This window comes from Durio zibethinus, chromosome 26, assembly GCF_047325235.1.
Source record: "Durio zibethinus cultivar Kanyao isolate XHJ-2024 chromosome 26, ASM4732523v1, whole genome shotgun sequence".
NCBI classification, from domain to species: Eukaryota; Viridiplantae; Streptophyta; class Magnoliopsida; order Malvales; family Malvaceae; genus Durio; species Durio zibethinus.
In genome coordinates, this window is record NC_143187.1 from 19,343,341 (window position 1) to 19,358,569 (window position 15,229).

Here is a 15,229-nt window from a genome sequence, read left to right on the forward strand (position 1 = left end):
TTTTTAATTTTCACCATCTCACTTTTCGGATTTAAAAAAAAATAAGACACTAAATAAAAGTAAAGCTAAACTTTTAATATTAAAAACAAACTCATAAAGCATTTCAAACAATCATGCCAAACCCATCCATAAATTCTCATTATCATGATCTTAGTATGCTAATTGAACTATACATTTTTCATTATCTTCTTTTGATATTCAAGGCAATGCATGAATTTCTCATTATCATTAAGATTAACAACTTCCCATGATTTATATACACCATAAAAGAACCCAAAAGAAAATCATAAATAGCCAGAACAAATAATCATAATATTCAAATATATGTTAATTTTGAGTAAAAAGTTTGAAAACAAAATTTGTCTAATACCGACTAAGGAGTGTAAGAATAATGAAGTCAAAAGATCAAAGTGGAGAAATGGCAGATGGTGGCAAAAGAACTACAATGATTGGAGCTTAAAACCCAAGAAAGGTAGTCAAGGCTGGATCTGTTTGGGAAATTGAAAGGGGGGGGGGGGGGGGGGGGGAGGACACATAAGGAGGTCAAAGGCGAAAAGGAGAGGAAGTTGCTGATCTTGGGCGTGGGTGGCTGGTCTTGACGCTGAAAAGAGCTAGTCATGGCTGGACTGAACTGATCTGATCTTGACACCAACGGACTGAAGGGAGCATTTGACAGTGGAGGATGATGCATGTGGCAGCTTACGGTCAAACAAGCAACATTAACCTCTGTCTTAGGGGAGAGGCAAACCACTGAGCCGGAAGCGTGTGGCTTAGTCAAATTATAGAATTAATAATTAAATTATTTTATCTGGGATGTATGCATAATTGCTTGGACTTTCAAGGCTTGCACATTATATCAGTTATGTAACTACAAACGTGACCCAAAACAAAAGAGCGAGTTAAACCTAGAAAAATCCATGAGAAATGGGCTTCCTATACTACACTATAATAATAGCTGCGTTGCTAGGAGAAATGGAACAGCTTGAATAACTCTACAACCTACAAGTTAAAACGACCAAAGATATTATATTATATATAACCAATGGATTAAAAATAATCAGTCAGCCATGGTTAGAAAATTTTTATTCACTGCAGCAAGTAACTGTTTTTTTTTTTTTTACCATTTTCATTTCTTCCCTTACACTGCACTAATCTTCTGCATCAAACAAAAGACCAAAGAGAGTTCCTCCAGAAATAGAGAGCCAATAAAAAACATGCAGTTGTAGCTGTCACCAACAAGCATTTATTCCTAAGAGGTGTCTGTCAGCTCAACATCCACATGGGGATGTTTTCACTTTTGACTACCACTAAAAGGTTACCTGAAACAAAAATATCAGCTGAAGCACTGTTCACCTCAAACAGAGTAGCTTATCCTGCATATATATCATAGCCACATAAATCTTCTAATACTTCCTTAATTATGCTTTGAAGACCCTAAATGCTTAAAAGATGATCATCATCCTTTCACTTCAATGGAATAAACAGTGTCTAAGGCTATGGTAACGGTTATATTTCTTCCTCATAATAAATGTGCAATGGTATGCCTTCCTACATTTTCAGATCATAACAGTGGTATGATATGAAAATCATGATTTTCTTCTGAATGTAATGTGTTTGGATCATACTGGCATACATATTTCCAAAATTAGTCCTATAATTATGCTTTGAAGACCCCTAATATGTTAAAAACATGGCAATCATTTTTTCACTTGACCGGAACAAATAGGGCCTATGAATCTGGAACAAAATGTGCGTATGGCTACGGCAATGGTTCTAACAATTCCAAGTCTAGAATGAAAAATGGTATGATTTTCAGCGTTTTTTAAATTGAAATAATGCCATGAAATGCAACTGAGGATCATCTTTTAATCTCATGTTAGTAATGTAATGTATTTGGATCAACTCCAGATGTATGTTGCATGACGCAGTTGAACCTAATATTGAACTACAGTAGTCCAGTATCAAGGAATGGTCAATGTTCGATATGAGGTGGAATAGCACACAAATTAACCAAAACTATAGATAATGCGTTACTTCTACATATATTAAATTATATTATCTGAAACCCTATAAAGTTAACCTGACATAACAAATGCTGCAGACAAATGCATGTCTTAGGTAAATTGATATAACATGAGCAAATGGTGTGTTCATGATACCACTATGTGCATTCAAACACAAGAGAAGATGCTAATGCTGATTGTGGCAATGACATGGATGCATGCAAAAGCTGCAAGATGCATCCTAGCATGTAGAGTTGTGATTGTCAGAGAACAGAATACAGAGAACATCCCCTTGATCTACTGGTAAGTCATAGGTGGTGGAGCCCCATTTGCACCAGGGGAAGCAACAGGATGACTGGAGTCCTTCCTTTTACCGAAAGGATTCTTGGAGTATCTATCATAGAGTCAAGAAAACAATGTTCATAGAAGCATTTATATAGTAAAGTTACAGGTGAAACAAGCAACAAAGCTAATAACGTAACCAAAATAGACCTGCAGTGCCAGCTGGGGCTAGCGAGAGCCATGAAGCCCTCTCATTTAGTACCATGGAAATTTTTAGTTTTCTCAATTAGTTTAACTTGGCACCCTTGACTTTCCTAATTCTACTCTCTGGCATTCAGAATTTTTAAATTGTCTTTTGAGTATTTTAATACACACACACACACACACACACACACACACACACACACACACACATCTTTTACTTTCTGAAAAACTATTTTTATATTTACATTATGCTATATTACATTCTTATATATTTACATTATATGTGCTGGCCAAAAAAATTTCATACTTTATTTTTCATATTCTTTAATTTTTTTTTCTTTCAGGAGTTATTTCTTGTAAGTATATATTTTCTTATATCTTGCATATTATTAATGAAATAATTAGTATAATTACTAGTTTTGAATACGTGGGACACACAAGAAAGGTAATTAAAATATAGCATTTTCAATACATAAGAATGTTTTTTAATGTTGTAAAATAATGCATACAGAAGTACAAACATTAACAAAATAAAGGAGAACATATAATCCAATTATTAAAGATTAATGAATAAAAGTAAGAGTAATAACATTAATATAAAGAAATTATGAAAAAAATTAAAAGTTCAAAAGTTACATTTTATATTATTTTCTGAAAAAATAGATTTGTTTTAAAATATAAAACTATCAAATAACACTGTCAGTTTTCTTAAGTTAAGAATTGCACCCCCCGCCCTCCTCTCTTTCTTTTTCTTTCAAACCATAGCTCCATTCCTGACCAAAAAAAACTAAAGAATTTTCTCCCCACCCCCACCCTTCTTAGAGATTGAAGTTCTTTGAATCAAAATTTGCCAATGAAAACATATCTTGTTCCTGAAAAAAGGAGGTGTTTGTGGAATGTCATGTTCTAACCTACACTGAGATAACAAGAAGCAATGAAAAGGGTAATTAGTAGGTAGACAACCTGTCTGGATGGATTGTAACGTACAAGAATCAAGACACATTATAGCACATCAAAATAGCACCAGTATAAATGTAACAGTTGACATAACAAAGAAAAGAAATGAAGGAAAACAAGAACACTTAAAACAGTAAAGCCACAATGAAATGCACAAAGGATACTGTATTCGCATGCCAACAGAACCAGAACTAGGGATCACAGCACCCTGTAAACTGTGGTGCACATTGGTTGCAGTATTCACATCCTGCAAGTTGGGGAAACAAACTCTAAGGTTATGAATAAAATCCAAGAAAATTTCATTCCATGAATAACTGGTTGCATCCACGTAGATTAAGATAAGAAACTTACTTCAAACTCTATAAAGCAAACAGTATGTCTTTCTTGTCTCAGGATCTTCATTTGTTTAAAACCAGGTTGCCTGCATGTAAAGCAGAAGTACGAAATAAAGGCTGTCATCAGTGAGCAACCCAAAGGTCACACAAGAAATAAAACAGCTCAGAAACTAGCTGGGAGCTAGGACATTCTTACGCGCTGAATAGGCCCCCTAGTTCTTCCTCATTAATATTCTCTCCAAGATTGCCAATAAATAACGTATTGCAAGGAGGGTTATCTTTGGTATTCTGCCAACAAAAAATTGTTAAAAACAAAGTGAATAATGGAGAAACTGTAAAATTTACCTGGCTACTCATATGACAATCCAATGCTGGATGTGTCATTATATAGAAAAAAATAAAAAACCATTCCACTTCAAACTCCATGAAAAAAAAGAATACCCTAGTTATAACAAGGAATGGAAACTTGAGAGAATCAAACAGCTATAGAAGATGTCCTTGTAGCAAAACACTATCCTAATACACAATCAAACAATTATCATACAGCAGCAAAGGTATTTGCTCAAGTTCACCTCAGGCAGGTTCCTCTCTTAGAAAACATTTCTCTAAAAAATTCCAGAAAATGGAGATCCGAACCTCAGCAAGTTTATCAACCTATTCTACAGAGTAAACAGATTCTTAATGCATTTATTACAACCACAGATGGACCTCCTCCCCATCTCCTTCTCTTTCTAAAACATTAAAAATGGCAGGTTGCAAGGTATGGGAGTCAAACTCATGGCTAAGGAAAGATTTTCAGGTTAGAGGAGTCCCAAAGGAGATATTTCATGCCCATGCAGTATTTGCAGAAACACATACATCTTTGGTTGTTACCCATCAATGAAAATTTTAAGCGTTGCAAGATGCAAAGCAAACTTATGCTAGAAAATATCTTCTTAGATCAGAAAAAAATTGCTTGGTCTACCAATACATACGATATAATGATGATAGAATGATAAAAGAGTTCTACTGAATAAATATGAGATTTAAAAGAAAAAAAAACATGTAGGGAAAAATAACTAGTAAATAGTGGAAAAATAAAATCAAAATCATTTGTTTATATTTGAAAATATTACACGTATACCAAACAACCGTAAGGAAAACTTAATAACAGATGAGTAGCAGACATGGACACAAGTAACACACTAAACCAAACAATGGAAGTCCAACTTTCCAGCTGTCAGAAATTAATAAACAGGAAACAAGGCTACATAAAGGTATTTTTTATAATTTTAAATGTTCTTTTGATACATAATGATCTATAATGGTGAATATGTATATTTAAGTAGTTTCCATCTACTGCCAGAAAAAACTACACACGATTGATGCTGCATCTAGGTTTCTCAGAAAGAACGAACAACATCCTCATAAATTGCAAGGTCTTTGGCAAATTAAGACCCATTCACTGACAATTATCCACAAAAGCATTGGGCAAAAGGGTCATATCTCCAGTGTCCAACAAGCCAACTTTTCAGTGGAAATTCATTCCAAATCCAGGTATATATAAGCTGATAAAAAACTTAGTATTTTGTTACATCAGAGTCAATTGTTATTAAATAAATAGTCAAAACTCACCATTTCCATAATTTAGAGGAAATAAACAGCCGATAAAAATTGATACAAGAACTAAACCAGGGGAGAAAAGGGCATGTGGCACATAGAAATTACCTGAACAGGCACATAACTGCTAGGAGGCACAGGACTAGGGGTAGGCATTGGCACAGGAGGGACAGGATAACCTCCATACGGATCATATGGAGGAGGAGTTGGAGTCATATACCTATGCCAAATACACAAATGTTCAACTTAACAAGAAATGCTGTAACTACAGCTGAAATCTTTTACTACTAAGCATTGATCATAGCAGTATCCAACATCCTGACATAGCTTCTTACCCATGTGGTCCCCAAACAGGAGCAGGAGGGTGAAATGGAGATGGAGTTGTATAAGCGCTGTGTGAATAATCGCCAGCAGTTCGCAAACGTTTGCTTTGATCATATGCATTAGAATCTGCTACAATTCCTACAGAATAAATATCACAAAATAAAACTACAATCTTAATTATGGCACAATTTGAATTTAATTTTATCATATCACTATGCCTCTCTCTTTCACTCACCCACTTACACCCGCCACAAACCCACACACAACACATTCCAACCATGAAGTGGTGGATAACCAAAGGCCAACATTATATCTTAAAGGCTTCTCAAGGTAGAAGGATGTTCCATTGTTTATATTTTGATTCTGAAAATAAGAACAACTTACAGGATCCTGGAAGCAAATAATTAATCAGTAGTAAATGAGTGTTGGTAACTACAATATGAAATTTTGAAAATAAAAACTATTCATGTGCATGTAGATAATAAGCTAGAACAGCCAACTATAGATTGGATTCCTGAGGGGAAAAATAAATTTCAGAAGACATTATAACTCTTTCGCAGGAAACTACAAACTGTACAGACCCTTAATGAATAAAATCAAATTTCAACAACAAAAAGAAAGAGCCTAGATCAAAATTCAAACGAGTGACAACTGAAAAACTTCTTCCTCCCATTTGGAGACAATTTCCATCATTCTTGCTCTTTTTTGTCAATACTTATGATATCACTATGCATTACCATATGGAAAACAAAGTAAAAGGGTAGGAAATGAAAACAGAGAAATTTATCAATTGCAAAAATTATGTTATCTAAAAGGAAGTTTTCCAACTTTTGAATTAATGTTCCCAAGAGGGGATAGCTGCTTCATATTCAACTTTGTTGGAGCATAGATTCGATGATTAAGCTAAAAAGAAACCACATCTAATCATATTACAATATAATGCCAACAAATCTAGGCTATTATAAAACCTCTAACTGAGTTTGGTGTCATGAGTCATGTGACACCAACTCGGTGAAATTACAAAAAACCTCTCCATGTAATACCAAAAATAAATTGTTTAATTGTCTTCTGTTCATAGCTGCTTCATATTCCTTTTCACAGTCCTCTTCTGTTCTTTGAAGCATCATCTAATTGTCTTTCATACTTCGGGATCATTTGGAACCAAATTATACATTTTTCATTAATTTATCTCCAGATTAAAACAATTTCTGTCCATATGTTTCTTGATAACCACGCATAGTCTTTTTCACTCTGGCATGAAACAAGGTGTTAACGATGACTCACCTCTTTTCACAAATAGATTCTTCTTGGCCATCTCTATGTGCAATACCGACTTTGACTCAGCATCAAAAACCATTTCCTAATACCCCCAGAATCAAACACAATTAGTGCTTCAGAACAGGATGACATATCTCAGATGAGTAAATAAAAAACGCCAATGTAATCATTTTATATTACCTGAAGGGCATCTTTGGCAGCAATTGCAAATTGTGCACTTGAGAAGAGAGCAAAACCCATTGGCTTTTCTCCCTTGTAGTTCACCTGCGAAGCTTCATAACCTGGAAGCCATCTCAGTAAATTTTGTAGCTCTCTCTCTTTGACATCTTCGGGAAGACCCGTAATAAAGATAGTTCGAACCTGAATCCAGAACAAATATTTCTATTATTTTTACAATATCCAAGAAAATAGCAATGAACTTGTCCATGCAAAACACAAAAACATGCTCTACAAACATTTGTACTCACACATATAAATGTCGAACAACTACTTATCTTCAAAAAAACAAAGCTCTATTTTGTTTTTACTTCATCTTATTTTCTGCTTCTTCCAATGTTGCTAAAAAAGCAAAAGAAAATATTCGTTTCACTAAAACAGGAACAAATAATTAAACTGTTGTAATGCACATTCATATAGAATTGTTTCCTATAAAAACAAAATCATGGAGTAGTATATGTTGTTAGTCATACAAATTAATTTTTAATTATTAATTAGAAAATATTATTTTAATTCTCTGAATGAAAAAATTAAGTACAAACTGGAAGCCCAATATCCATGTAAATCATCTATATACAAATGCTTTTAGAAAGAGAAACAATGGAACCTACAAAGCTAAGCAGAGAGAAAAGGAACTCTCATATTTGCAGTACTTAAAGCAAAGTCATAGAGAGAGAGAGATAATTAGGGTTAGATTACCATCAAATCATGCAATTCAGGCTTAAAACCTAAGGCTTGAAAAGGAAAAACAAAGGCAAATGGAGATCAACTGATAAAGAGTTGACCTCATCATGAGAGGGAGCAGGTGGAGGAGGATGGTGGACAGGAGGCGGCAGTGGAGGAGCGGCTGCTGATGCTGCTGGGGGCGGAGGAGCTGGTACCGGCGGCCACTGCTGGTGATAAGGGTGGATTCCAGCACCCGCCATGTCAAGAACCGATAGAAAGTAGAAACCTGAAACCTTAAATCAAGACTCGATGATTGATATAATAATGAAAAAAAAAAAAGGTAAATAATAGAGAAAAAGTTGAACAAGGGAGCTAGATTTTCGCCAGGTGCGCTACACGGGTGAGTACGGCAATGGGTCGGGTTGTCAAGCTTTAATTTAGTGACAGGTTTTATTTTGAATTTTTTTGTGAATTTAATTTAATTTTATGATAAATTTATATAATTATATTTTAATTTTATTGATTGGTTTAATAATTTTTTATATATAAATGTAATATTTGATTATGATTGAAATTTTTTTATATTTTTAATTTTATAAAAAAATTACGGAGTTAGTTTTTTTGCTTGGTATACTGCATGGTTAAAGATGGTAAGGGATTAAGTTGACGTAAAATCTTTTTCACTTTACTTCAACCAAAATTTTAAAAGGTTCTATCCGATTTTGACCACATCATATATTGCATTATTATTTTTGATACACGATTTTGTTACAACACACATACGCACACATATACGTGTATATATATATAACATGCATCAAATGTAAATCTAACTTAAAATTAATTTAATGATTTTAATGTAATATAATATTTATAAAAATATTATTTTTTATATAAATTACATTTTAATTATATATAAATATAATATTTTTATTAAATTAATATATTACATTAAGATATTAAATAATAATTTTATTAACACATACATATAAAATTAAATAAATAATAAAATTATATATATTTTTATATCTGAGGTAAAGTATCTTAAATCTCACCTTTAACCTGATTCGAATACTTTTAAAAATATCTGTTTAACTTTTGATTTGACTTTTAATTTTAAAAAATTACTTTTATTAGATTAAAGTGAGTCAAAATTTATTAAATTTGAATTATTTTATCATTTCTAAGATAATTTTGGTAAATAGAATATGTAGAAAATGATAAAGTGCAATGCAAGTGAATATTTATTGTTTATTTTTAAATAGAAATATATATAGAATATATATGTATATCGTATAAATATTTAAAATTAATATGATAGTTAAAAAATATTTGAAATTGATAAAATGAATACTGCTATGTAAAGTTTGTCTAGTGGGTAAAATATATTAAATTAATATAAAATTTATTATTTTTAACATTAATATAAAATTAAACTTCTAAAAAAATTTTAAATAATAATTATATTAAATATATAATTATATATTGTATAAATAATTGAAAATAATATAATGCATGTTAATCTTTCAAATATATATTTATATATATAGTGCATATTAACGTGTAAAGTTTGTTACATGCACATATTAGTATAAAATTTAGTATTTTTAAAGTTAATGTAAATTTAAAATTTTGACAAAAATATAAACTGTTGCTCATTTTTATTTATCGAATAAATTTATTTAATGAAGGTATTTAAATGGAAGTAAAATTATTATTTTATAAATTGGATAAATTTTGTTTATATAATAAAAGAATCTAAAGTGACAATTTAGAAATATATTGAATATAAATATTTATTTTTATCAATTCAAAATATTCTTTAAATCCGTACTTTATATATTATAAATTATAGATGATAAATTTTAAATTATAATAATTGCATATATTTCCTACCAAAAATGTTTCATTTGAATTTACCATTCTAAAAACAAAGACGTGGTAAAAATAATTTTTTTTAAAACGACAAAAACTTATTAACTACTCTTAAAATCAACTCAAAAATAATAAAAAAGCATAATATAGCAAAAACATATCGAAGATAAATCTTATTTTATATATGCAATATTAATTAAAATAAAATGAAACAAAAAAAATACATCTTTGAAAATTTACCATTGTTTATTATATAAATTTCTTAAAGAACTCTTAATTCACATAAATAAAAATATGAACTTATATATCTAATTAATTTCTAAACCCAAACTCATTAAAACAACCTTTACGCATTGAGATAGTTATTGAAATCAAAAGATGATAGTACATATAAAGTAAGAATTTAATTACTCATGGACTTTTAACTTTACTTTTATGGGTTAATAGTATTTGTGGTCACTAAATTGTGACCTAAATTTTATTTTAGTCTTCAATTTTTAAAAGTTTTAATTGGATCCCTAATTATCTAAAATGATCATATTTTGATCCTTCTATTTATGAAACTATCTAAATTGATAGTAAATGCTAACTAGCATTATGTGATGATGTCCGCTAACATTTAAAGCCTCATTGTAATGCTTATTCAAGATTTTAAATCAAGTTTATGTTTCTCATAATATATCTATTAAAGATGCCAATCATCTAACTAAAAGTTTGGTGGTTGCAAATTACATAACCTTTAATGATGACAATGATGAGATTATTTCAAAAAGTAGATGAAGTACCAAGGCTCTTCACATCACCACTAATTGCAAGAATTATATCATGGCAAAAGTTATCATCGATAATTGTTTTTCAATCAATATCATGATTATGTAGACATTGATTAGACTGCTAGTTGACATTTTTTATATGCAAACCAGTTAGATGATATTATAAGCTTTCAACGGAGCTCGAAGAGAAGTGGTAGGTAAAATTAAGATACCTTTGCAAATTGGTCCTTGTACCTTTGATATCAAATTTTAAGTTATGGACATTTCACTATTATATAATTATCTGTTGAAAAGGTCTTGAATTCACATAACGAGTACTATGCCATCCTATTACATTAGAAGATAAAGTTTTTTTTATAAATGATCATCTTGTGTGTGTATTTGGTGAAAAAGATTTGCTTGTAATCAAGCCAATTACCATTCCATATGCAGAGGCCATAGATAAGGCTGTCGAATCCCTATATAAAGCCTTTAAGCTTGTTAATGCTACTTATGTCAGTGAAAGGTCTAAATTATATTCTCCTCAACTGTTTACAACTACTAAAATAATTGTTAAGCAAATTATTGAAAAGGATTGGTGTCTTAGGTTAGAGCTAGAAAAAGATCTTTAAGGGATTAAGAAGCCATCAATGATAGGTGATGACAAATAAAAGTTTGGTTTGAGATATAAGCCAACTAGGTTGGATAGAAAGAAAGTAATAGAAGCTAAGAAAGAGAGAAAGATGATTAGCCTTAAGGGATTTGAACTAGAGTAAAAAAAATTGGTTATCGTTTACATTTATTACACTTTTTGGTTAAAAGGATCTATCTATCCTGACATGCTAGAATCCATTATTGAGGAGTTTATAATGAGTATAGAAAAAGCTTTTGCTAATCTTTCTATTCAGATGATAAATAAAGAGGTAATTAAAGGTCAAAGTGAATATCTATTATGCATCCATGTCCTCCAAGTTAAGAATTAAAAAATTAAAAGATAACAGAGCTATCGATTGTTCTTAAATCTTCTAAAAAGTAATGTAATAGATTGAACCCTTAATTAATTGCGCCTAATGGCATTAGGAAGATCTTTTATATATGGGTTATTTATTTTTTATCGTTTTAATAGAAAAATTAGGAAAAATGCATTTTCATTTATTCTTTCAATTTCATTTTCCATTTCTTTCATGTCAAAACACTTTGCCAATATACTTCCAATTTTACTTATTTTTAGGTTTTTCAAATAATGAAGATAGTTATGACAATAATCTAAGGTTTAACTTTGAAATTTCAAGTCAAATTGCTGAACTTGATAATAAATATTACTATACCTTACCTCTTAATTTATTGAGATTAGTAGAATAAGAAAGAAAGCCAATTGAGCCATATTAAAAAATTATAGAGATGATAAATTTTGGAGATTCTAAAAACAAGAAATAAATTAAAAGTGCTACTTCAGTTCCTTGCTAGGGCTTAGTACAGAAATTGTAAACACACAGATTGTCTCTAAAGCCAAAATATAAACCAATACAATAGAAATATTTTTGTATGAAATTATTTGTAAATAAATAAAAGAGGAATAAATTAGTTTATTTAACATAAAATATTTAATAAATCCAATAATATAGTTTCTTTAAGTAAACAATGAGTTTTATTTTGAATACTCTTAAGGATGTCCTAGAATGATCTTGTGTAAATAGTCTTTTACTTTTTTTATTTTTTATTTTAATTGTTAAAAATTTTTTAAGTTATTTTCGACACTTTTGGTATAACTTAAAATTTTTTTACTCAAGTACATTTTAAAAAAATCATTTATTTCCTTAAAGAGACTCCATAATTGGATTTATTTTTAATATATATATTTTTAAGTAAATCATAATTTTCTTATACCAACACTTTTGGTATGGCTTTAAAAAAAAATTGAAGGAAAATCACCACTTGTAATTCTCTCTTAATTTTATTATTGACAAAAATTTTAATTTACTTAGTAATATTTATTGATTGTTTATTTTATTATTGAAGTAAAATTTATTGGTTAAACTCCCAAAATATTTTCGACACTTTCGAACTATTTTAGAAAAATCTTTCATTTAAGAAGTTTTGATAAACTCACCACTCGTGACTTTCATTTTTGTAAAATTTTATTTATTTTGAGAATTTAAACATTTTATGTTTTATTATTTTTTTTGAAAAGATTTTCAAAAATCTTACCAATAACTTTTGGCAAATTTTTAAGAAAATATTTTTAAAAAATCACCACTTGCAATCTTATAAATATTGTTATTATTATTATATTTTGTTTTTTTTTTCTATTTATTTGATGTGAATATTATTATTATTATTATTATTATTATTATTATTATTGCTATGAAAAAAATTCTAAAATATTTCCAACACTTTTGGAATATTTAGAGATTTTTTTTATGTGAAAATCAAAACTTGTAATTTTTTATTAATAAAATTTTTTTATTTTTTATACTGAAATAATTTTAAAATATTTCTAACACTTGTAGAATATTTTAGAAAATTCTTTTGTGCAAATATTTTTAGTAAAATCATCACTTGTGATTTTATTTCTATTTTATCATATTTTATTTATTTTTTTCATTATTGTTTTTTTATTATATTTCTTTATTCTTGTTCATTAAAATTTTAATCTTTATTATGTCATTTTTTTATTTTAAAAATATCTAAGGGAAAATTAAGATTTTTTATAAATTTATTTTTAAGCAAGTTTTTTTCTTTTTTTTTTTATAAAAACCTATACTTTCTATCATTTATTTTATTTTTTATCAAAAGTTTATAAAAAATAAAATAAAAATAACAAAAAAATCATAAATTAAATAATAAAAATATATAAAAAATTTTGAGAAAAACATAAAAAGATAAAAGGTTATGGTAAAAATATAAAAAATACCTTTGGTTAACATTTGGTCAAAGGATGGTTCAATGGTTCAGTCTACCGGTTCAGCGGTTCTCTGGCAATTTGGTGGTTAACTCAGGTTCAAATGAACCGGTCAAAGGCTAAAGGATGAGCGGGTCACCGAGTTAGGTGCACAGATCTTAAGTCAGGTCAAGGCTGATGAACGGATCCTTCTAAGGTCAAAACGACGTCGTCTTGATTTTTATTGAAATGGTGTCGTTTTTGCTTTTGGTAGTTTATTTAAAAGCCAAAAATTTTTTTTACTTCATTTCCCCTTTTCTCTTAGAAAAAAATCTTTTTTTTTTCTCTCTCAAATTAAAACACAGGGGTTGGTTGATTGTCGTTTTAGAGTCATCGTGGCTACTACCAATCTTCGACCACCGTCGTTGGTGATCGAAAAATCTTAAAAAACCATTAAATAACTCCCATCGACTTCCTAAACTCAAATTCAAACTCTGTTTTATGAGAAACGACCTCAAACAGCTTAGATTGAGGCCAATGATTCAAATAACGGTTTAAAAATGGAATAGCGATAGCGTCACCACCCACCACCGCTATTGGATAAAATACGATTGTGAAATTCATTCACAATAAAAACAGAGTGTAATAGTCATAAATAACAACTTAACGGAGAATAGCGACAATAACGGACCGTTATTGTTGCTATTTCGTTTTCCTACACGGATTTAATAGTTCGAGAAAAAAATAAAATTTCAAGTTTCAACCATCCAGCATTTCGACACCCAAATTCAAATTAGCATCAAGTTTTCAATCAACATTCAAGATCAAATAAGGTAAGAAAAGAAAGTTAAATTATCTTCTTTTTGTAAAATTTTTGTAAAATGATCTGTTGTGAGAGTTTGAGACTTGAGAGAGACGAACGAGGTGTACTGGGTAAGTGATAATGATGAAAAGATACGAGAGAAAATGAGATATGAAAAAAAAAAGAAAAAGAAATTTATGAAAAACAAAGCTTTGGACGCGCGAAGAAGATGAACAGAAGCTGGTTCTGGATGGTTCTGTTGTCCTGCTACAATTAAACATTTTAGGGGCATTAAGGTAAACACGTGATGAGGGATTGGGTGTGGTGGGGTGTTGGGGGGTGGGAGTTGAATTTTTTATTTAATTCTGTAATTAATTTTTGAAATTTTTTTAGATAAAATTTAATTAGAGGTTTTAAAAATTTATAATTAAAAAAATAAGAGATTAATAATTTAATATAATATATATAGAGATTTTAGATGAAAAATTTTGATAAATTTTTTTGTATAAGTTAGATGAAAAATAATTAAAATTAAATATTATATTTTGATTGTGTTATATATTAATTTATAATTTTGTATCTGAATTTTAATTTTTTTTTTGTTGTTTTGATATTTTATTGTTGTCAATTTTTTTGATATTAGATTAATTCTTGTTATTTTTGTGTAATTATTGAAGATTGTATTTATTATATAATTATTGAAAGTTATTTGTGACAAAAAAATTTATATCAATTAGTGTATCAAAAAGATTAAGTTATTTAATAAATTTAGCATTTTATGATCTATTACTTTTACTAAGATTAAAAACTAAAAAATAAAAAATATAGATTTGAAAATTTTATTAAAATATAAGTTTGAAAATTTTTAATTTTTGAAATTTTTTTAGATAAAATCTAATTCGAGAGATTAAAGGTTTATAATTAAAAAAAATTAAGGGATTAATAATTTAATATAATATATATAAAGATTTTAGATGAAAATTTTTGATAAATTTTTTTGTATAAGTTAGACAAAAATTAATTAAAATTAAATATTATATTTTGATTGTGTTATA

General features: G+C 29.1%; 1 protein-coding gene across 5 annotated transcripts; it reads right to left on the reverse strand.

Annotated features, from left to right (window-relative positions):
- Positions 1–1,005: 1,005 nt before the first annotated feature.
- LOC111275413 (uncharacterized) lies at positions 1,006–8,179 on the reverse strand. 5 transcript variants are annotated; one of them, XR_016333990.1, is made up of 10 exons: positions 7,984–8,179; positions 7,163–7,342; positions 6,989–7,064; positions 5,716–5,842; positions 5,489–5,600; positions 3,978–4,069; positions 3,798–3,867; positions 3,611–3,693; positions 2,160–2,397; positions 1,065–1,319 (listed from the first exon to the last, which is right to left on the reverse strand). XR_016333990.1 is itself a non-coding variant. In XM_022860795.2 (9 exons), exons 1-9 carry the CDS (start codon positions 8,122–8,124, stop codon positions 2,301–2,303), a joined length of 978 nt encoding a protein of 325 aa, XP_022716530.1. In that variant the 5' UTR covers positions 8,125–8,179; the 3' UTR covers positions 1,006–2,300. The 5 variants fall into 5 exon arrangements, 2 of the variants coding, with proteins under 2 accessions (XP_022716530.1, XP_022716531.1); XR_016333989.1 differs by having other exon boundaries at positions 1,065–1,373; XR_016333991.1 differs by having other exon boundaries at positions 7,898–8,179.
- Positions 8,180–15,229: the final 7,050 nt, after the last annotated feature.

Excerpts from the sequence above, each read along its gene's own strand:
- LOC111275413 (XM_022860795.2), bottom strand. The coding sequence starts at position 8,124 with ATGGCGGGTGCTGGAATCCACCCTTATCACCAGCAGTGGCCGCCGGTA. Across the intron at positions 7,065-7,162 it reads CTGCCAAAGATGCCCTTCAG|GAAATGGTTTTTGATGCTGA; the intron begins GTAATATAAAAT and ends TGGGGGTATTAG. Across the intron at positions 3,868-3,977 it reads CTAGGGGGCCTATTCAGCGC|GCAACCTGGTTTTAAACAAA; the intron begins GTAAGAATGTCC and ends CTTTACATGCAG.